Source organism: Ustilago hordei, assembly GCF_900519145.1.
Source record: "Ustilago hordei strain Uho2 genome assembly, contig: UHO2_contig_05, whole genome shotgun sequence".
NCBI classification, from domain to species: domain Eukaryota; kingdom Fungi; phylum Basidiomycota; class Ustilaginomycetes; order Ustilaginales; family Ustilaginaceae; genus Ustilago; species Ustilago hordei.
In genome coordinates this window covers 1,199,617-1,221,182 of record NW_024545279.1, presented here as the reverse complement: position 1 = coordinate 1,221,182, position 21,566 = coordinate 1,199,617, and the positions used below count along the sequence as shown (strand labels likewise).

General features: G+C 51.1%; 8 protein-coding genes across 8 annotated transcripts; 3 read left to right on the top strand and 5 right to left on the bottom strand.

Moving 5' to 3' along the window:
- Positions 1-171: 171 nt before the first annotated feature.
- Positions 172-1,644, bottom strand: UHO2_03336 (uncharacterized protein; the record flags this gene model as incomplete). Its single annotated transcript, XM_041558251.1, has 1 exon — positions 172-1,644. The coding sequence occupies one exon, from the start codon at positions 1,642-1,644 to the stop codon at positions 172-174; it is 1,473 nt and encodes a 490-aa protein (XP_041414185.1).
- Positions 1,645-2,033: 389 nt separating this feature from the next.
- On the top strand, positions 2,034-3,146 carry UHO2_03335 (uncharacterized protein; the record flags this gene model as incomplete). The annotated part of the gene is made up of 1 exon (XM_041558250.1): positions 2,034-3,146. The coding sequence occupies one exon, from the start codon at positions 2,034-2,036 to the stop codon at positions 3,144-3,146; it is 1,113 nt and encodes a 370-aa protein (XP_041414184.1).
- A 372-nt stretch (positions 3,147-3,518) lies between these two features.
- Positions 3,519-4,157, bottom strand: UHO2_03334 (uncharacterized protein; the record flags this gene model as incomplete). Its single annotated transcript, XM_041558249.1, has 2 exons — positions 3,519-3,974; positions 4,077-4,157. The coding sequence occupies 2 exons, from the start codon at positions 4,155-4,157 to the stop codon at positions 3,519-3,521; spliced, it is 537 nt and encodes a 178-aa protein (XP_041414183.1).
- A 903-nt stretch (positions 4,158-5,060) lies between these two features.
- On the top strand, positions 5,061-6,800 carry UHO2_03333 (uncharacterized protein; the record flags this gene model as incomplete). The annotated part of the gene is made up of 1 exon (XM_041558248.1): positions 5,061-6,800. One exon carries the CDS (start codon positions 5,061-5,063, stop codon positions 6,798-6,800), a length of 1,740 nt encoding a protein of 579 aa, XP_041414182.1.
- A 377-nt stretch (positions 6,801-7,177) lies between these two features.
- UHO2_03332 (uncharacterized protein) lies at positions 7,178-8,680 on the top strand (the record flags this gene model as incomplete). The annotated part of the gene is made up of 1 exon (XM_041558247.1): positions 7,178-8,680. One exon carries the CDS (start codon positions 7,178-7,180, stop codon positions 8,678-8,680), a length of 1,503 nt encoding a protein of 500 aa, XP_041414181.1.
- Positions 8,681-8,891: 211 nt separating this feature from the next.
- UHO2_03331 (uncharacterized protein) lies at positions 8,892-9,992 on the bottom strand (the record flags this gene model as incomplete). The annotated part of the gene is made up of 1 exon (XM_041558246.1): positions 8,892-9,992. The coding sequence occupies one exon, from the start codon at positions 9,990-9,992 to the stop codon at positions 8,892-8,894; it is 1,101 nt and encodes a 366-aa protein (XP_041414180.1).
- A 1,000-nt stretch (positions 9,993-10,992) lies between these two features.
- On the bottom strand, positions 10,993-11,919 carry UHO2_03330 (uncharacterized protein; the record flags this gene model as incomplete). Its single annotated transcript, XM_041558245.1, has 1 exon — positions 10,993-11,919. The coding sequence occupies one exon, from the start codon at positions 11,917-11,919 to the stop codon at positions 10,993-10,995; it is 927 nt and encodes a 308-aa protein (XP_041414179.1).
- Positions 11,920-14,288: 2,369 nt separating this feature from the next.
- UHO2_03329 (uncharacterized protein) lies at positions 14,289-19,432 on the bottom strand (the record flags this gene model as incomplete). The annotated part of the gene is made up of 2 exons (XM_041558244.1): positions 14,289-17,934; positions 18,516-19,432. The coding sequence occupies 2 exons, from the start codon at positions 19,430-19,432 to the stop codon at positions 14,289-14,291; spliced, it is 4,563 nt and encodes a 1,520-aa protein (XP_041414178.1).
- Positions 19,433-21,566: the final 2,134 nt, after the last annotated feature.

Here is a 21,566-nt window from a genome sequence, read left to right as displayed (position 1 = left end):
CCAAGCTTTCAAGCTCATTTCATCTGTAATACCACCTCTGCTCAGCAACACTCTCACACCGTTCTGACGAATGAGATAAAGTCACATGCCCCACGAGAAGTAAGCACATAAGAAGCTGTGAATACAAAAAACCATACCATAATGCAAAGACGGGTATCTAAACACATCGCATCAATGATGTTTGCTCTTCTTCTTTTTCCTCTTCCTATCTTTGTCGTCGTCCAAGTCATCCCATTTGGACTTCTTTGGTTTCGTGATCGTCGACTCTTCTACCACAGCTGTCTTGGCAGGTTGCTCGGGCTGTTTCATCTCAGATAAGGTTGGATCCATTGGCGTGGCAATGGCATTCGACTGTGGAGAAGGCTCTTTGGCGACCACAGGCGTCGACGCAGGCGACCAGCTAGGTTCTCTGAGCGGCATAATAGGGCCTTCATCCTTCTGCTCAGCTGTCCTTGAAGCACCTATTCCGGCCGGATCCGGTTTCGCGCCAATGTCTGCGTCAACATGTGGCGTAGGCGAAGAAGGCGAGGAATGGCGACCTTCTTCCTCATCGCTATCCTGATTCTCAGCTTCTTCCTTCGTCTCCGGAATACCGTCCCAGCCACCGACGTCGGCGAAGATGTCTTCGTCTTCTGACTCGTCTTCTTCTGGTGCTGGTGGAGGCTGCTCGAGCTCGGCTGTCGCATCGATGCTAGTCGAGCTGACGGGAGATGTCCGACGCACGGGTGAGGAAGGGATCTCTGATGCTAGATTTGACCGCTCGGCCTCTGTTTCAACTGTCGGTGCTGTGGGCCGTTGAGGAGTTGGCTGTTGCTCCTCTTCTTTCTTCGCTAGTGCCTTAGCTGGTTGGTGTGCGGCCGAGACGTTCGAGCTAGCCTGCATCGGATCCTCGGCGGGAGGAAGTGGTCTCGCTTGCTCATCTGTAGAGCTTGTGTGCTTCCTCTTCTTCTTTCGCATCCGCTTTCCGTTGACCCACTTGTACTCCGAATCCTCCTCATGCTTCTTGTCCGCGCTTGCGTCGATCGGCTTGAAACTGATTGGACGGAACCCGCTTCCACTCGCTTCCGCATCTCCGGCTGCCGCAGTTTTGACCTCTCTCCGTCTCTTGATCGCTTCCACAATCTCCTCTCTGCTTCTCTTCGCCCCGGCTTCAACCCTCTCTCCCTTGGCTTCTTGATACGCTGACTCCAAATCCCCTTCACCCTCGCCTTCCTCCCCTTTGCCGCCACCCTCCTTCTCCAACTTGGCCTTGTTCTGAGCTAGTAATCCCCAATCAAGCCCCTTCACAAGCACCGAATACTTTGCATCTCCGCCAACGCTACTGATCTGATCTCTCAACCGCTGTCTCTCCTCTTCTGTCTCCGCTGCTGCAATGCGTGCTTCAAAATCTTGATGAAGCGCTTCGACTTGTTCGAATTCAGCAGCTAGTGTGCCTGATCGACGAGCAGCTGCACGGTCAACATAGCCATCCTCTTTTGACTTGGACTTGAGCTTGTGTGGTTTAAGATCGGTTGGTTTGGTGGCTGAGGTAGAAGCTGCGGGTGCACGGCGGTGCGTTTTACCGAACGAGCGGTTCGAGGATGTGGAGGGCGCTGCAATGGTTGATGAGGACGAGACCAGTTTGCGGAATGCTTCTTGATCCATCTTTGCCAACGTTGAGGGAGGGGCTGACAGGAGTGTGAGAAGTTGAGGACGAAGGAAGGAGGTTGTTGGGTGTCGAAGCCTCCAGCTGCAATCTCGTTTCTGTGAGCCTGCTTTTTCTGAGTGCTTCTTCTCGACTCGGTCAATTGTCCGGAAGGGCGAGTGAAACGCTTAAATCTCGCCTAAAAGATACGAACCTCGATTCACTCAAAGCTTCTTCTCGCAACTTCATCCAAACCCATATCTACTCACGATCTCTGCTCGATCTTCTTTCCTGCAACATATACTCGACGTTTTGGCTCTGAGATTCAGCAAAGCATCTTACCTCTCTCACACCGTACACAACTTCGATGCACACACCAAATCCAAATCAACTACAAGTCGCAGCCAAGATGGCAGCCAACGTTCCTGACTCGACCCGCATCCTCAGCGTCCAGTCCCATGTAGTATCAGGCTATGTCGGCAATCGATCTGCCACCTTTCCCCTTCAACTTCTCGGCTGGGATGTAGACGTAACCAACACAGTCCAGTTCTCCAATCACACTGGCTATGGTCGGTGGGGTGGACTCCGATTCGATGCAGACCACCTCTCCGACATTTTCTCCGGACTTGAAAAGAACGGTCTTCTCCGATACTCGCGCATGCTCACCGGCTATATGCCCTCCGCAGCCGTCGTTCAAACCGTTCTCGAACTAGTCAAAAAACTCCGCACAAGGCAAGGCGCACAAGAAAGAGGCCTCATCTACCTGCTCGACCCAGTCATGGGAGACATGGGCAGAGGAATGTATGTTGCGCCCGAAGTCCTACCTATCTACCAAGAAATGCTGCAGTATTCAACGATCATCACACCCAACCAGTTTGAAGCTCAAGCATTGACAGGTATCAATATCACTGGTCTTCAGAGCTTGAAGAACGTCATCCTGACGCTGCACAAGAAGCATAAAGTGCCGCACGTTATCATTACTTCTGTTGAGTTGCCGGATGAAGATCTTGCTGCTATTGGTGCTCATAAGACACTGCCTGATGGTAGACCGGCGATGCTGCAAGTCGGATCTAGCTGCGATATTTCTCTCGATGCCAGCGGGGAGAGACAGGCGCCAGAATTGGAAGACCAGGGATTGGAGATCTGGTCGATTCAGTTCCCGGAAGTTCAGGGATACTTTTCGGGTGTGGGTGATATGTTCGCAGCGCTGACATTGGGAAGGTTTCAACCAGAAAGCCAAGACTCAGCTGCTGATGGAGCAGTGAATGGAGAAACAGGCAAGCCGCTGACTCCGATAGCAAAAGCAAGCGAGCTGGCTATTGCTAGTCTTCAAGGAATCCTCAGCAATACATGCAAAGTCATTGACGAGTTAGAATCAAACGTAGGCAACAAGGGCGATCGTGTAGATGAGGCGCAAGCGAAAGTGGACCGGATGAGGAGAAGAGAGCTGAGAGTGGTTCAGAGTAAGAAGGAGATCGAGTCTCCTACTATTGTGTACCGAGCGAAATGGATCGGTGCATGAATCGATGCATTCTCCCATGGCTACGCATCATAGAGACTCCGTAATATAGGCATAGATCCGGTACACCACGTGAGACATTGCCTGAAACCTGACCTCTGTTGCGTTCGAACCATCATATAGCCTAAGGTTCGTTCTTTGAGGTAAACAAAATGTGCGCTGCCGATGCAGGACCATCCGAGAGTCGTGGCGTCAGAGGGTAGATTGACTGGAGGCAACTGTCAAGAAAAGACGTTCCATGTGAAACCAGGCTGAGTATGCATGCTTTGTTGTGCGAGAATGATATGGATTGCATCTACGCCTTTTACCCAGGCACATTCAATGTCTACAAGTTCAGTCCTTCCCACTTCAAGCTTCTGCTATACACTACTACATCTAGCCGAAGGAAGCAATGAACTGCTTCTCAGCCCCAGCGACCGCCTTCTTAAACTCCTCTGCCTCCTTCCAGCAATCCAGTGTCCTTTCCGGCTTAGACTTGTAGCACTGCACCAACTTCTCCTGAGCCTCCTTGACACCTGCGTAGTTCGTGACATCTTTTTGCTTATTGTACTTGTCGATCTTGCTTCTGAGTGCATCGAGTTCCTGACGAAGCACGTTTGAGTTCTTGCCTTCAGAAGCACCCTTGTACTTGGATTCGCGAGCAAGGTTCTCTTTCTCGATGGCCTTTTCGATCTCGGATCGCACTTCGGCTTCTTCTTTGCGTAAACGGTCGATTTCGGATTTGATCTTTTGTTGGATGGAGGTGTCAAGGGTTGTTTGACGGGCGGCGTCGGGGCCTTCGACTTTGTCGATCGAGGTTTTGTCAAGTTGATTCAAGAGAGAACGGCCGAACTGCGAGCGGCGAAAGGATGGACAGCGAAGCAGAGAGTACGGGGTCAGAGGTCAGCTCCGATGAGTGAAAAAGACTCTTAGAGCCAGCGCCAATGCACTTACCTGGAGGTGAGACGCCTGCTTGTCCTCAGGAGCTGGCGTTGTCGATGCAGGTGCATTCTGTTTTGAAGCTGCGGCACCCATCTTGGGTGACGTGTGTGTCTAGCGGTGTGCTGCGATATGATCCTGTGTCCTGTACTCCTCCCGTTGTAGGTCGACGTGGAACGAATGCGAAGCTGCGATGATGGAAGATGACGATGAGAGATTCATTGAAGTGGAGTGTGCCGGTCAGATTCGGAAGAATTCCAATCTCGAGAGTGAATTGGCCCAAGCCAGCGCTTTCTGACCATCGGCAGCCCCATCTGGCACAAATCACGTGTGTGTGCCACGTATCGGGCATGGATTCACATCGGGAGGCCAATTTGCTCGAAACAGAGTCGCGACGCGATCCTGCAACCTGACAGCCAGCCAAGACCAACACCAACAATCCCACTCGTTAATAAGAGAAACTGGGATCGTTTCGGTCCCGATACTGGTGATCGGGGAGAGTCTAAGTACGATGTCGCTGCTAAAAGACAGAACAAAATATACTCAATTGACTAGGGAATATGGCGAGAGCCTAGTGCTCTCCGCTTGATATATATACGAATAGTTGGTTCATCCCATGTGTGGGGGGTATCACCATGAGCAATGAAGTACGACAATGGGCGGGGCTCAGTAACATCTAATCTCTCTCTGTGATTGGCTCTGTCTGATCCTTTCCTCGATCAGATTCGCTTTATCCCCGATTAACTTGGGTCTGCCCGATCCCCGATTATGTCTGCTGGATCGTTATCCTCAGCAGTTAATTGATTCTTGTTAATGCCAACAACTCCTCAACGTCATCGGCACTTCATCCATCTCTCACTGACATACAGGCAACACACGCACAAACCAACACAAAGAATTGATCACCATCAGCTTCTTTCGTTTGTGTTGCCGTTAACTACAACGAACTAGACGCACGGACTTGATAGTCGACGTGACGTCCTAGTGGTATTTGGCACCATGATCTCTCAACCCTCGTCCTCGCGGAATAAACTCACATCGCACGAGGATTATCATATCGTTCCGCACTCCATCAGCCTTCGCCGCTTGCTTTCTCGGCTGGACAAAACAGAGCTTATCTCACTGGTTACAAGATGGCTCGACAACCCTGGTCCATCTTACATCTCGCCCATGCTCTCGCGCCGACAGCCTAGACCGGGAGAGGACGATCCTGCGTCCAACCTGGTACTCTACCATGCCATCTTGGACCTAAACGAAGAGCGCCGCTGTCGATCGATGGACGAGCTCCGGTTGCTCTGGACAGGACCTATGGCCGACCCGAAAGTGCCGAAAGCTCGTGCAGTGGATCGAATCACGGATGTTGACTGGCCAGAAGGTCTGAGCTACGCAATGGTTGCTCAGCTCGATCTGACTTACATGCACGCCAGGCAGCTCAGTAAGACTTGGACGACAGTGAAGCTGGAGTACGATGACGAGGTGGATGCGGCTGGGAAGGGTTGGGAGAGGTTGAGTGAGGTCCAGATTCGGTCGCGGCTGGGCAGCGAGCTGGCGCACTATTTCGAGCATCATATCTACCTTCATCCACGATCGCGCGATAACAAGGAAGCCAAGAAAGATGTCTCGACTACTCTTGAATGGACCGACGACTTCTCTTACTTCCGTATCGTCCTTGCGCCGTTACCTAGCGATATCTGCAGCACAGGCTTGCACATCTTGCACATACCGCGGACTCCTTTCCTCCTGGTGTCGGGCAGTCTTGGTCGTGGAACGGAAAACAAAGAGATGGCACTGTCCGCGTTCGCGTCCGCTGCAGGCGCTGCTACAGTCAACTATGCCAAACCAACCGCAGGCTCAGCTGCGGCAAGAAAGCTACTTAACGAACTCAACGAAGTAGGCGAAGATTCTGCTGGCAACAGGCGAACGCTAGGCGAATTGCGAGGTAAGGATCCACTCGCACTCAGGGAGATTCTCTTGCACGAGTCAGGGCGCCTCTCGTCAACATCGGACATCAGTGCTGCACCGGCAGGCGTAGCAGGAGGTGGGAAAGTAAGGCAAATGCGAAAGGCAAACGGTGGCAGCGGACCAGGCGCTGAAGATGGACCTCTCATTGCACCACTTAAAAGACGTCGAGAGGAAGACTCGAACACCTTCGGTATCCGACCACCTACACCGCCAGCGTCTGGCTCAGAATGGGAGACTCTCTCACTGTCTTCAGCATCCACTTCAGTTCGCCCCACACAACGCCGCCAGTCCTTCACACTAGGCTCCTCCGAAACACCGCAAGAAATACACTCTCATACCCGCGAAGCGCTCACAGTACAGATGGAGTCTCAACGAGAAGCAAACGAGCTATTTGGTCCCGCACCTTCTTCTGCCTCTGATGAAAGTCTGCCAAGGGTAGAGCGCATCGAGTACGAGCTTCAGCTGCCGTTCCCAGACATGCAGAAGTACAACACACGCAGCTTGGTCGATATGGAAGCATATAACGCTGATCCGGATAAGCCGAGAGTCAAGCTGAGGCTGGAGGGTACGCATGTGTTGGCCGGATTGAGAAAGCTGGTCGCTGCGGGAATGGATAGGAGGACGCAGAGATTGGATGCGGGTGAAGTGGACGAAGAGAAGGATGACAAGGCAGGAGTCAAGCTAGACGGCCTGCCGGGATGGTTGACCGAGGTCAGAGGGACCAAGGTCGTTGTGAAGCAGCCGCCGGCAGGAGATGATAGCAGTCGAGACATGTAATGTTTTTCTGTACTTTGAGTTGCTTGTATCTCTCGTTTCACTATACCACATCCTCCATTAGGGGTACTCCAAACTCTTGTCTACGTAGCTTCTCCGCCAAGAGCAAGTCGGTCGCTGCTAACAGCCGCTAGTCGATGCTTTTGTGAGCGAGAGAGCAGATGTAGGGATGGAGAGGACCTTAGGGTGTCTTCTGCAGAAGGAGCAGCTTGTTGAGCAGATCCAAACGCGAAATCTGGTAAAGGATTGACTCGAACTGAAAGATGACTCCACCGTCTGCTGCAAAAGCAGTCTCCACCTTACTTGAGCCCCTCCTTCCTTCATCTCCAACCACTTTTCTACGCCAAACGCCGGATCGCAGTCGCTGTTTCCATTGTGGGATGATCTCCTCGCTTCTCTCCCGATCCACCTTGGGTCGCGGTGCTCGCAACTTCGCTACCTCAGCCGCATCACTCGATGCTGGCGCAAAGCTCAACAAGCCCGCTCGATTTGCACAGCCCATCTCTGCCTCTGATATTCCTAAGGGCTTTGTCGTCTCTTCAACATATGCCGCTATCAAGGCTGCCATCTCGCCAAAGCCAGCTGGGGGTGCTGCGGCGGCATCCAACCCCAATCCAAAGCCAGACCTTGCGCTGATTGTGTCGACAGTCCCAGCAGCTGCCGCTGGTACTTTCACTCGTAACGTGTTCAAGGCCGCCCCTGTGGTGGTCTCCAACCAGGTCTTCCTAGATGGAGCCAAACAAGCGGAAGGAACACGCGTACAGTCAATTCTTGTCAACTCAGGATGCGCAAACGCCGTTACAGGAACCAAAGGTATGCAAGATGCAGAGCAGTGTGTTCTACTGGTAAAGAAGAATTTGGCCCCGCATCCTGGGCTCGCAGCATCCAACACGAAAGGCCGAGAAACGCTGTTGCTATCCACCGGTGTCATCGGTGTCCCATTACCCATGCCTACCATTAAACGCTGCATCCCACACCTCGCCAACGGTATGATTCTCAAAAGCGACCCCGAATCATGGCGAGAAACCGCTCGAGCTTTCATGACGACCGACACCTTCCCCAAACTGCGTGCAAAGACCTTCACCCTCGGAGGCAAAGAGATTCACATGATCGGTATCGATAAGGGCGCAGGTATGATTCACCCTGCCATGACTGGTCCCACCCCTTCTCCCTCCAGCGGCAAGCTTCATGCTACCTTGCTCGGCTTGATTGCAACCGACGCTGCTGTTCACCCGACCGCCTTGCAGGTGGCATTGAACCGAGCAGTCTCGCGATCATTCAACTGCATCTCTGTCGACGGAGACATGTCTACCAACGACACCATCCTCCTTCTCGCCAATGGTCAAGCCAAACCCGCCTCCAAGGCTGAAATCGACGAATCGAGTCCAGACTTTGAACCATTCGTCAAAGAACTCACCAACTTCTGCCAAGAACTTTCCCAACTTATCGTACGAGATGGTGAAGGAGCCGAGAAGTTCATCGAGATCGTCTGCACCAACTCTCCTTCGTTCGATGTAGCACATGGCTTGTTGTCGAGATTGGTCACTTCGATGTTATTCAAGTGCGCGATTCATGGCGAGGATGCTAACTGGGGTCGTATCTTGGCTTCTGTAGGTGGTGCGCATCCAAAGTTGACAGAGAGTATTGACCCAAGCAAGGTTTCGGTCAGTTTTGTCGATCCAACCGGTGCAGAGGCCGGTAGCGTCACAGTGTTGAAGGATGGAAACCCGGTCCAGGTGGACGAAAGCGAGATCGAGAAGTTGCTGAAGAAAGAGGACATTAAGATTGTTATTGATCTCAAGACGGGTAGCGAAGAGTGTACCTACTGGACCTGCGATTTGAGTAGGGAGTACATTGACATCAATGCAGACTACCGTTCGTAAACGGTCAGACACATTCTGCAATGTCACCTTCGTTTTGCAATGTCACAGCATCGCAAGCCTCTCGTCTCATCCTATAGCGGCCGCAGACCGGTGTAAGAGCGTGCAACGAACGGATATATATTGTCAATTGAAACAATGAGCATACGAAGGGAAACCCCAAAAAAAAAAAAAAAAAAAAAAAAAAAAAAAAAAAGATCTCCCTCGGTGTGACTCACAACTCGCTCGCTTTCTCAACCAACTGATGAGCACTCCCAGCCCTGTTCTCCAACAACGCATGCAACCCTCTCTGCAATACATTATACTCCTTGCCCGCCCACCTCACAAAGAGGAAATACAACAACGCAAACACACCAACCAACAAGGTATACGGTGCGACCGCAAATGCATCTTTGATACCAAACGAACCGGCACTCTCACCCGCCCTCCACTTCTCCCAAGTCTCTCTGCTCCTGTGACTAGCCAACCTCGCCATCCTGACATTCCACTCTAGCATCTCCCCACTGTCTAGATGGTAAATGCACAGCGTCGGTGCAGCAATGATGTTCAACTTTGCCGCCAAATGAACCCTTGAGAACGGCCTCAAATAAGCCTCGCCCGACTTATCCGTGTGCGACAAGCTCTCATCAATATCCTGCTCGTTCGCCAAAAGGAAGTCCTCGTTGTTGTACAGCCTTGGCAACTCGTCCAGATCTCCATCAGGTGAGGTGGGAGCAGCGGTGCGATCAGCCCTCTCAGCAGGCATACTCGACCCATCATTCCAAACCATTGAAATCCAGGGCTTATCTTTGACACCTGCCTTGTACCATTGTTCGTCGACATCGACGCTGACATAGATGGCTTTGAATTCGTGTGGGTGCTGCCTGCAGAAATCGGAGATGGCTTGGTGGTATTCTTTGAGTGGTTGACCCGCCCATTGCGAGGCGAAGTAGAAGCCTACTACTTTGGTGTCGCGGAAGGTCTTGCGAAGGTCGACGGGGACTCCGAATGCATCGACGAGACGGAGACGGCGGAGGAGGGGGTCAGGGTGCTGATATTGCTCGGGTGGAGGAAGACGCTTGTGGTCTTTGCCGGGCTTCATAGCGGATTTGAGGACAGAGCCAGGTGGGGAGGCGTTGGCTGGATTACGCGGTGTGCTGGGTTCGCCCAGGTCAGAGCCAGTTTGGGTCGATAAGGAGGGAGTGAGGCCGTCGGTGCCGTTGGTTTGATGGTTGGGAGAAGGGATATCGTCGTTGGAGGAGCTGAGAGTGACGGTGTCGGAAGGACCAAAAGAGACGGTGCGTTTAGGAGTTGAGCCTGGACGCAGAGTTGCCATCTTCCTTTAATATGGGTCAGACGTTGTTGAGTCTGCCGAGTCGTGACGATGCTCAGGCACTTGTTCGCGTTGTGTGTTACTGTGAGTCAAGAGCTTTGATTTCGAGATAGCCGACGAGGGAGGGGTGGCGAGTATAAACGGCGTCGGAGATATGAAAAGGGGCGGCTGTTGCCCAATCGAATGACACAGAAGTATGCCGATCAACGAGAGCTGTATGCTGAGGTGCCTGTATTGGAGTGCAGAGTTCGGTGACGTGGTGCGCGGGAGGAGACGAGATGATGGTTTCGAAAAGGTCGTTCGGAACAGAGATACCGTTGAACGGCGACAGTGACCGCGGATCGCTTCGTATGTGTCTTTGCTAACTGGACCCTCCTATTCGTCACGGCTGACACTCTCTCGCACTTGGCCGGTAAGTAGAACAGACGCGCTTTTCTCTCGCTCGCATGGGACACCCTGTCAGCAGCCACGCATGTTCCTAAGAAGCACGGTGAAAGCATGTGAGCTCTAGTTCGATCTCACACTTTCGCCACCTTCTCTCACTCGGATCCGTAGTATGTTGCCCCGTCATGTTTCAACCTCCTCCACAGGGTAGCATGTCTCTGCTGGGGAGACACATATTTATACTAGTCATTGTCTTGTACTTAGTTCTTACATCTTATCGCAATCGACACCTGCGTTCACCGCCATTTGCTGCACGTTCTTCAACAAGCACACTCTGTGTCTCACACAGGCAAGCGGCGAGAGGCGTCCTGGCATTCGCTGTTTGAGGACGTCACCAATCCCACGGAACTCATAACTCCACACCGGCACATTTTCGCCGTCTTCTCTCGCAAGCGAGCGGATCAATCGACAATGTACTACATATACTGGCTCAAAAGTCTGGCGACGAGAGCCTCTAGCAGATGAGCCTCACAGCAGCGATCACGTGAGACTGTACAATGCATGAGATCATCGAGCTCAGGAGTAAGATACGGTGTGGCAGGAAAAGAGAATTGGCCGTTTACTTCAACGGCAACGGTGGCTCTTCATCTTCAGATCCAGATGAGGTTTGTTTGGTATCATCTAGTCGACTTGGAAGGCTCGCAATGTCAGTATTGCGAGTGTGCGATGGCCGTTGATCTAGAGGGCTGCCATCGGAAGCATCCCTAATTGGTTTGGTGTTTGGCTTCTTGCTATCTGTCGCTCTAGAATGCGATGACAGGATATGTGTGCGCCAGTAGGAGTCAAGATGAGCTTTGAGATCTGGCATATACTTGAACCCCTCGCCGGTATGATGGCTCGTCAACGGACCTTTGAGCAGCTGCTCGTAGGCGTGCTCGCTCTTCGGAAGAGCTTTCTTGCCCTCCTTGACCAGCTTGTCCGCCGTATCGAGTCGCAACGCAAAATCGACAGTGGGGTGAAACGACAAGTAGTGCTTTTTGTGCTTGAGCCGATCCGAGACGAGGTCCATCGACACGACATGAAGATGCAGATGTTCCATGCTCGGTACCGTATGAAAGGCCCGCTCTACGTTCCATGTGACACCGTGATGCTTCAACATGTCCTCCCTGATGTGCTCCATCACCCGATCACTTGTTTTTCGGACAGCATCGAGCACTTCTGCTGCATATGGACTCGCTAATAGCGTTGAGATGCTATGCATATGTGATGGCGGAACATTGTTAGAAGAAGTGGGCCCGAAGTTGAGCTTACCATTTGCAACGCTCAGCGTTGGAGTGCCGGTTTGCTTTTTGGTTTTCGATCCGGAAGCAGAGGCCTTGAATGGGATGCGAGGCAGTACGAGGAAGTGGTATTGAGACTTGGCAAACTTGTCGTAGATCGTGATCGTGCGGTCATCGTGAAACAGGACATTTTCGTCTGATGGTAGAGCCGATGGATCTTTGGCAGAAGCGATGCGCACCAGCGCTTTGTTCCAGGTTGGCGCCATGGCGGTACGAGCTCTTGATATGAGCTGACGCTGCAGTCCCCTCGGTGTATTTCGTGTGGACAGCAGTTTGACAGCGATCAGCAAGCTCTGGACGTGGAGGTGAAAATGTGAGTGTTATGATTGTGTGCTAAGACGAGCTCATCCGAAGTCCTGTAGGCTGGCGCTACAAGATTGATGCACCATTCAAAACTTGATTCCGCGTAGAAGCACCGCTGCAGTGGAGTGCCGTGGAGGTGATGAGTCCGGATGAAGAGATGAACGCTGTGCGCCATGTGAGATTTGGACCGTTACCACTCCGAGACTTCATGCACGCCAAAATCACAACTCTATCTGTTGAAGTCCATAATTTTACATGTCACCATACATCACTCTAATGCTCAATAGCTATAAGTTGTATTGCCACACTGTCTCATATCATCTGAAAGCCCTGCTTCTTCTCTCCAAGACTGTGTAATTGATATTGACATTGACTAAGAAAATTGTGCTATGAAGAAGAGCTGATTTTTTTTTTATTGTGGGACAGTTTATGGAGCATGCTCCCAAATAGTGACACCACTCCATTCCTGACCTTGTGGGCTTTTGACTACAATGAAACTTGCAATGTAACTTGGTGGGCACCTTCATACACATCAAAAGTAGTGACATGGAAAGTTTCAGCTCAATCAGATGACTGTGAGTGATCCAGTGGCACTTCCAGTCTGACACCATCATATCTATACCATCATGCCAAAAACCACCCCAGAGAGGTGCTGATTGGCACTCTTTCACATCCAAAATGGGGAATCTACCTGTTCAGTTGCCAAGCAACTTGGTATGAGCAAGTCTACTGTGAATTGTATCAGCAAAAGCACCTCCACTGATGTTCCAAAGTCAAAGGGGGGCTGGCTGAGAAAACTCCAGCCTTGTCATGTTCACTTCCTGGACCACTATTTTGAGCTCAATTCAACCTCCACAGTCAGGAAAGCATGTCATGCACTGCAGGAGATGTTTCAAATCAAAGCATGCCCAACCACAGTAAGAAAAGCACTTCATTACTGTCATTACAAAGCATGAAGGTTAGTGAAAAAACCAAAGCTACTCAAGAGACATTACAAAGCCTGTGTCAGGGGTCTCGCGCCTGAAACCCAGGTCGGTCTGTCGAGATACTCGGTGACTATTAAACTGTGTGACAGCTATTGTCTCGGTATCGGTGACTATCAAGTTGTGCAGTGACAGCAGGTGGCGTTCGTTGTATATACTATCGTAGGTTTCGGCTGACCTCTGTGGACACTCCGTTCAGGGGTAGCTCGGCACGATCAATATCAATGTTATGATGACACCAAGGTCTGGTGTGGGTGTTGATGATGATGAGGTTGATGGTGTTGGTGATGAGATTGGTGATGTCGATGATAATGAGGTTGATGGTGTTGATGATAAGGTTGGTGGCGTCGATGATAATGAGGTTGATGGTGTTGGTGATAAGGTTGGTGGCGTCAACACGAGTGTCCAGTGTGTTGACTTGATGCTTGAAGTGATCCCCGGACCGCAGTGGACTACTGCCTTCGGTTCTATCTATATCCGGACCGCTAACCTGCTATGGGCGCCTTCGGACGTCAGGTAGTGGTGATACAACACACACACTACGATGAGGAGCAACCTTGATAGATTGCTGCTATGCTGACTGAAACTAATGTATACTTATGCTGAAGTGATAACTAGTTATGGTGAGTAGAGTGGATGAGGATCCACTCGACCTATGATGATGAGAAAGCATGGTTATATACCTCTACTCAGCATCGCCAGCGATGCTGCTCCTGCTCTCTCTCTCCAGAGAGTACCTTCTTCATCGAGTACTGCTCAGGGGCCTCTCCTGCTTGGCACCCCTGTGCCTCTTGAGTGGTGTCGACTCCTTCGACACTGCTCCTCCTCCTCATGACCTGTGTCGACTCCTTCGACACTGCTCCTCCTCCTCATGACCTGTGTCGACTCCCTGTCTCTCGAGCCCCTGAGTGGTAACCATCTGAGCTTGGTCCTCCTCATGGCTGCGCCTGCTCTTTGAGCTTGGTCCTCCTCGTGGCTGTGCCTGGTTCTCCTCGCATATGGGCTCAGTGCTCCTTTGCATGTGAATCCATAGGAGTCCATGGTCTCCATGGAGACTGCACTACGACCATGCTCTCTACTGGTATCGACTAGGTCTTCGATACCTGTGCTCCATCCATATGAACCAGTGACCCTCCTGCTTCTTGAGCATCCAGGCCCATGACACTACCCCCCTCTTAAGAGCCGAGCTCCGTCGAGGCATGCTCTGGTCTGGTTCATGCTGACTCCTCCTCCTTGACAACATCGCCAACATCATCCTTCCTCCTTCTCTCAACGTCATCCTCCTCTCTCTACTCCTCCTGTTCTCTACTTTGTCTACTCACTCGTCCCCCCTCCGACACCTCATACTCCTGGATGAGGTCGGGACAGTTGAGGTTCTCTACTGGTTCCCATGAAGCAGCTTCCTCTGAGTACCCTCTCCACAACACCTTGTACTCCGTAGTCCCATTGTGTGAACGCTTGTCGATGAGTGCTTCGACTTCGAAGTCGAGGTCCTCATCTGGAAGTGATGGTATGGTGGGCTGTTCAGCACGTTGAGGAAGAGAACTTGTTCTTGCTGGCTCGAGCATGGAGACATGGAACACATCATGCACCCTAAGGTTTGCTGGCAATGTGATTCGATAAGCTCGGCGTCCTACCCGTTCCTGAACTGGGTAGGGTCCTGCAAACCGGGTGTCTAACTTGGGTGTGGGTCTCCTTGTCTTCCAGTTTCGTCGGTTGATATAGACCATATCACCCACCTTAAACTCGATGTCCTTGTGCTTCCTGTTATACTGGTTTACTGATCTACGTTGTGCCTCTCTGATCTGCTCCTGGAGGTACTTGCAACGCTCCTTTCCATCCATGAGGTACTCGAAGCGACCTGGATCATTGACTCCTAGTCGTTGAGGGATGTCAGGATGAGCTTTGGGGTTCCATCCATAGCATGCAAAGAATGGTGAGACACCAATGCTGTTGTGGACCGTGTTGTTGTATACAAAGGCCGCAGTGTCCAGCAGGTTGGCCCAGTCATTCTGCTCATAGTTGCAGTACATCCTGAGATATTGCTCTATGACCTGGTTGACTCTCTCTGTCTGACCATCAGTTTGAGGATGGTAGGCCGTGCTAAGTGAGTGCTTCACACCCATTTGCTCTGCAAATGCCTTCCATGCTCCTGATATGAACTGCCTGCCTCGGTCCGAGACCATGTGATCTGGATATCCGAAGAGTCTAACCATGTGTCCATATAGCAATACTGCAGTCTGTTTGGCTGTGACTGTCTTATGGGTTGGAGCTAGTATGGCAAACTTGGTTAACCTGTCGATGATGACTAGGATAGAGTCATAGGTCTTGGAGTCATACTTCTTTGATGGTGGTAGTCCTTCAATGAAGTCGAGGGATATGGAGCCCCAGGGCCTGTCTGGGGTTGCTAGTGGCTGTAGCAAACCATATGGACGATGACGAGGAGCTTTGTACCTAGCACATACAGGACAACTTGCTACATAGTCTGCAATCCAAGCTGTCATGTTTGGCCACCAGTAATGTCGTTGAGCTGCCTTGATGGTAGCATCTCTTCCTACGTGTCCAGCAGTGATACCATCATGGCATTGGGTCATCACCATGAATCGCAGATGCTCTACAGAGAGAGACTGTCCATCTACCTCTTTGGCACTCCTTGAGTGTCGGTTGTTGGTCCTCCCTGGCATGATCACCTTGGGGATGACCAACCTTCCTCCACTGTACCATAGGTCATCCTTGAGTTCGAAAGGCTTCTTCCTATGTATCTCCTGTAGCTCTTGGTCTAAAGGCTGGAAGATCTTGACCAGGTCTTTGAGACCTTTTGATGCTATGGACTCCATCGAGATCATGGGGGCCACTAGGAGCGAGTCATGGTCTGCTGTCTCCTTGAACACTCGAGGAGGCAGTAGTTGCCTCACATTGTGATCCTGCTCTTCACCGGCTGGTTGCATGTCTGTCCTTCTGGTGAGAGCATCGGGTTCACCACCTTTGTCTCCTGGTCGATACTGCAATATGAAGTCGAAGTCTGCTAGTAGTATTGCCCATCGAGCTTGTCGACCTGTGATGCGTCTCTGTGACTTGAAGTACTTGAGGGCTTCATGGTCAGTGAGGATGACCAGTTGGTTTGGTAGTCCAGCTAGCATGTGTCGCCACTGAGTGAGGCAGGCGACCACAGCTAGGAGCTCCTTATCATGGATCTCATAGTTCTTCTCGGCAGAAGACATCTTCCTAGAGTAGAAGGCCACTGGATGCCATCGTCCTTCATGCTCCTGCTTGAGTACTCCTGCTATAGCAAAGTCACTTGCATCAGTCTCCAACCTTGTTGGAAGGTGGTAGTCGAAGTGCTGAAGCACTCCTGCTGATGTGAAGGCCTGGATGAGCTTGTGGAAGGCCTGTTGGGCCTCCTCTGGTAGCTCGAACTTCTTGAACCGTTCTATAGGCTTTACCAGTGCTGTCAAGGGCTTGGCTATGCGAGCAAAGTGGGCTATGAACCTTCGATAGAAGTTGGCAAAACCCAGGAACCTCTGGATGTCATGGATTGACTCTGGCATTGGCCACTCCTTGACAGTGCGCACCTTTTCTGGGTCCATCTCTATGCCCGTTGGCTTGATGATGTACCCCAGGAACTCGACTGTCTTGGTGTGGAACTCACACTTCGACAGCTTAGCAAAGAGCCTGTTGCTCCTTAAGCGAGTGAGGACCTCGGTGACATGCTTCACATGTACCTCTTCAGTGTCACTGAAGATCAGGAAGTCATCTAAGTATACCACTACATATACTCCAATGATGTCTCGGAAGATGTCATTGATGAATGACTGGAAGTGAGCCGGAGCATTGGCTAGGCCAAAGGGCATCACTAGGTACTCATAGAGTCCCAACTGAGTGCCAAAAGCTGTCTTCCATTCATCTCCTTTAGCAATCCGGATGAGGTTGTATGCTGCTCTAAGGTCTAGCTTGGTATAGATCCTTGCCTTCCTGAGTAAGAACAGCTGCTCCTCGATGAGGGGCAATGGTGCCCTGTTCTTGACAGTGATCTCGTTGAGACCTCTGTAGTCCACACAGAGTCTGAGACCTCCATCCTTCTTTGGTACGAAGAGCACTGGTGATCGTGCCGGGCTCTTCGATGGTCTTATGAACCCCTTCTCGAGGTTCTCATCCAAGTATCTCCTCAACTCGGACATCTCCTTGGGTCCCTTAAGGTATAGGGGCCCTTGAGGTGGCTTCCCTCCTTCTATCAACTCGAGGTGGAGATCATGCTCGGTATGATGGGGCAGCTTGTCTGCTTCCACCTCATCAAACACATCTCGCAGGTGTTGGTATGGCTTTGGTATGTCTGCAGCCGTCACCACCTTATCTACCTCCACCTCCATCTCGACTCCTTTGTCTGCGCCTGTAGGTACAAAACCAAAGGCTGGGAGTGATGATGGTGGCTCCTCTAACAGCATGAACCCTATGGGTCCATCTTCCAGAGCTGCTCGTAGTATGCGCTCTGCTGAGACAAACTCGTTACCATGAAGGGTTGGTCTCCTCATGGTTAGGTCCCCTGCTCTTGCTGCTTCAGGGGGTCTCCTAGGGGGTCGGTCCTGCTCCTGAGTCTTGAACTCCAGCTGGCCCGTATCCCATTGTATGGTGGGTTTGAGCCTCCTTAGCTCAGTGAACCCCAGGATGAGGTCATAGTCTGCAGTGTCGGCCACTGAAGCTTCGACCACACCCAGATTGTGTGTACCAATAGATACCTGCATGCTCGCAGAACTATTGATGGAGAGTTGGTGTCCGGTGACACCATGGATCGATCTTGTTTTTATGGGTTTTGTGGGTATTTGGTACTTACTAATGAAAGAATCTGATACTATGGACAAACCAGCACCGGTATCAGCTAGTATCCGAGCAGGATGGTCTTGAACCATTCCAGAGAGCTCCAGTACTGCTTTGCCTCCACTGGTAGAGAAACATATTTGACAATCTTGATATATACAGAGTGATGGCGAGGAGGTTTGTAGAGCAATGCATGCCATCAGTGCATCACCCCACTGACGTTTCCCTCATCGTCATCATCATCGTGCTCCTCCTCGTGATCGGGGTCCATGGGTTGGTATGAGCTGAGGTCCATGGCCTCGGGGTCACCTGTCTCAGTGCTGCCTGGGTGGCCATCTCCTGAGTCGGTGGCCTCCTCGAAGGGGTCTGCTGTGGTGACCATAACCTTTGGTCCCATGGGTCGAGAGCTAAGAGGGTTTACCCTCCTGCTGGGGCAGTCTCTGGCCCAATGGCCGATACCCTTGCATACATGACAGGTGTTGATACCTGGTGGAGCAGGGCTTCCTTGCTTCGAGGGTTGGGTGGGATGATGAGGAAGGGGTCGGTTTAGGTTTTGTATAGTTGTTTGTGTAGTTGCTTGTGATGGTGATCGAGCTGGATAAGTTTGAGTGGGTTGTCGGATGGGGATCGAACTTTGATTTGGCCGAGACCCAGTTCTTAGTGGAGGTGATGTGGCATTTGGAAGTGAGTGTCTAGCCGAGGACTGCTGTAGTAGCATCCTCTGTCGATCGATCTCCTCGACCTCTCGATACCACTCCCATCTCTTCCCAGGTGGATTCCTCTCGAACTTCTCCTGTATGCTACGAGTGAGACTACCTCTGAAGAGATCAATCACTAGCTCATTGTCATCTAGGTTGACCTGTCCTTCCAAGTCTCTGAACCGCTCTACATGACGTGTGGCGGCACCAGGAGCATCACTTGTGAGTCTGAGAGCCAACAGCTTGTTGTATGCCTCCATCCTAGCATTGCGTGGATTGAACTGCTCTGACAGTCGCTCTGTGAAGTAGTGCCAATCATTGAACAACCTTCCTTCTCTAGCTCTATCAATGCGGAGCTTGGAGGTCCACCACTCTCTTGCTGTCCCTTCCAGTTGAGCACCCATGTGATTGATCATCCTAGACTGCTCATACACCTGGTTGAACTTAAACCATGCTTCGGCTTCTAGAATGAAGATCTCCATGTCTCGGGGATTGAACTTTGGAAAGGGGGTGGCAATGGGCTTTGACCGGCTAAGCTCTGCCATGATGCTGGTATCCTCCTCGTGGTCCAGGGGGTAAGGATCCGTCCTAGTCCTGCTGTAGGGGTCCAGCTTAGTCTTGACATATCTTGGCCCAGTAGGTGAAGCATACTTCTCGTAGTTGATGTCCTCCTGCTCATCCAGGTTGAATGAGACTGATCGTCTTGGTCGTGGAGCTGGAGTAGGAGTATGTGGGTCTCCTATCATAGACTCATCTCCTCCTCCTGCATGGTCTTCTGAGTGAGAGAGGTCCATTGTCTCCTCCCTGCTCAGTTGAGCTCGTTGTAATCGTTCCTCTCGATGACCCTGTCTGGTAAGCTCTAGCTGTGCTTCCAATAGAGTGAGTAGTCTATCGAGCTTATTGTTGAGGTCTGGGTCCGTCATGGTGATCGTGAGCGTGAGGAGCTGCTTGAACGATCCACTCTAATGTCAGGGGTCTCGCGCCTGAAACCCAGGTCGGTCTGTCGAGATACTCGGTGACTATTAAACTGTGTGACAGCTATTGTCTCGGTATCGGTGACTATCAAGTTGTGCAGTGACAGCAGGTGGCGTTCGTTGTATATACTATCGTAGGTTTCGGCTGACCTCTGTGGACACTCCGTTCAGGGGTAGCTCGGCACGATCAATATCAATGTTATGATGACACCAAGGTCTGGTGTGGGTGTTGATGATGATGAGGTTGATGGTGTTGGTGATGAGATTGGTGATGTCGATGATAATGAGGTTGATGGTGTTGATGATAAGGTTGGTGGCGTCGATGATAATGAGGTTGATGGTGTTGGTGATAAGGTTGGTGGCGTCAACACGAGTGTCCAGTGTGTTGACTTGATGCTTGAAGTGATCCCCGGACCGCAGTGGACTACTGCCTTCGGTTCTATCTATATCCGGACCGCTAACCTGCTATGGGCGCCTTCGGACGTCAGGTAGTGGTGATACAACACACACACTACGATGAGGAGCAACCTTGATAGATTGCTGCTATGCTGACTGAAACTAATGTATACTTATGCTGAAGTGATAACTAGTTATGGTGAGTAGAGTGGATGAGGATCCACTCGACCTATGATGATGAGAAAGCATGGTTATATACCTCTACTCAGCATCGCCAGCGATGCTGCTCCTGCTCTCTCTCTCCAGAGAGTACCTTCTTCATCGAGTACTGCTCAGGGGCCTCTCCTGCTTGGCACCCCTGTGCCTCTTGAGTGGTGTCGACTCCTTCGACACTGCTCCTCCTCCTCATGACCTGTGTCGACTCCTTCGACACTGCTCCTCCTCCTCATGACCTGTGTCGACTCCTTCGACACTGCTCCTCCTCCTCATGACCTGTGTCGACTCCTTCGACACTGCTCCTCCTCCTCATGACCTGTGTCGACTCCCTGTCTCTCGAGCCCCTGAGTGGTAACCATCTGAGCTTGGTCCTCCTCATGGCTGCGCCTGCTCTTTGAGCTTGGTCCTCCTCGTGGCTGTGCCTGGTTCTCCTCGCATATGGGCTCAGTGCTCCTTTGCATGTGAATCCATAGGAGTCCATGGTCTCCATGGAGACTGCACTACGACCATGCTCTCTACTGGTATCGACTAGGTCTTCGATACCTGTGCTCCATCCATATGAACCAGTGACCCTCCTGCTTCTTGAGCATCCAGGCCCATGACAGCCTGTTGCAAATTTGCTAATGAGCACAAGGATATGACTGTTGAGGATTGGAAGAATGTGGTATGGTCTGATGAGATGAAGATCAACTTCTTTGGACCAGATGGTAAGCAGTTCTGTTGGATTAAGAATGCTGGCTTCAACAGCAAGCTTGTCAGGCCAACAGTCAAGTTCAGCAGCAGCTCCATCATGATCTGGGGCTGTATGACATGGGAAGGGGTGGGAGGTATGTGCTTGGTGCTGGGTTCAATGAATTCAGACCAATACATTGGTATCTTGAATGACAAGCTTTTAAAAACAATCTCAGATTTATGGCTTCAGCATGCATACACCAACATCATGTTTCAGCAAGACAATGACCTGAAACACACATCAAAGAAGACAATAATGTGGTTGGAAAGCAATAGCATTAAGGTTATGCAATGGCCAGCACAGTCACCAGACTTAAACCTGATTGAACACCTCTGGCACCATCTCAAAATGTGACTTTCACAGTATAGTACAATTGCAAAGTCCAGGGATGAACTGCTCAAGAGATGTGAAGCTGAATGGACAGCAATCACTCCAGAGACATGTAGGATGCTAATAGAGAGTATGCCAGACTGCATCAAGGTGGTTCTGAAGGCCAAAGGAGGGAATACAAAGTACTAAGGTGTTCTTGAGGAGTGCTCCATAAACTGTCCCACAATAATAATAAAATTGGCTCTTCTTCATAGCACAATTTTCTTAGTCAATGTCAATATCATTTACACAGTCTTGGAGAGAAGAAGCAGGGCTTTCAGATGATATGAGACAGTGTGGCAATACAACTTATAGCTATTGAGCATTAGAGTGATGTATGGTGACATGTAAAATCATGGGACAGTTTAT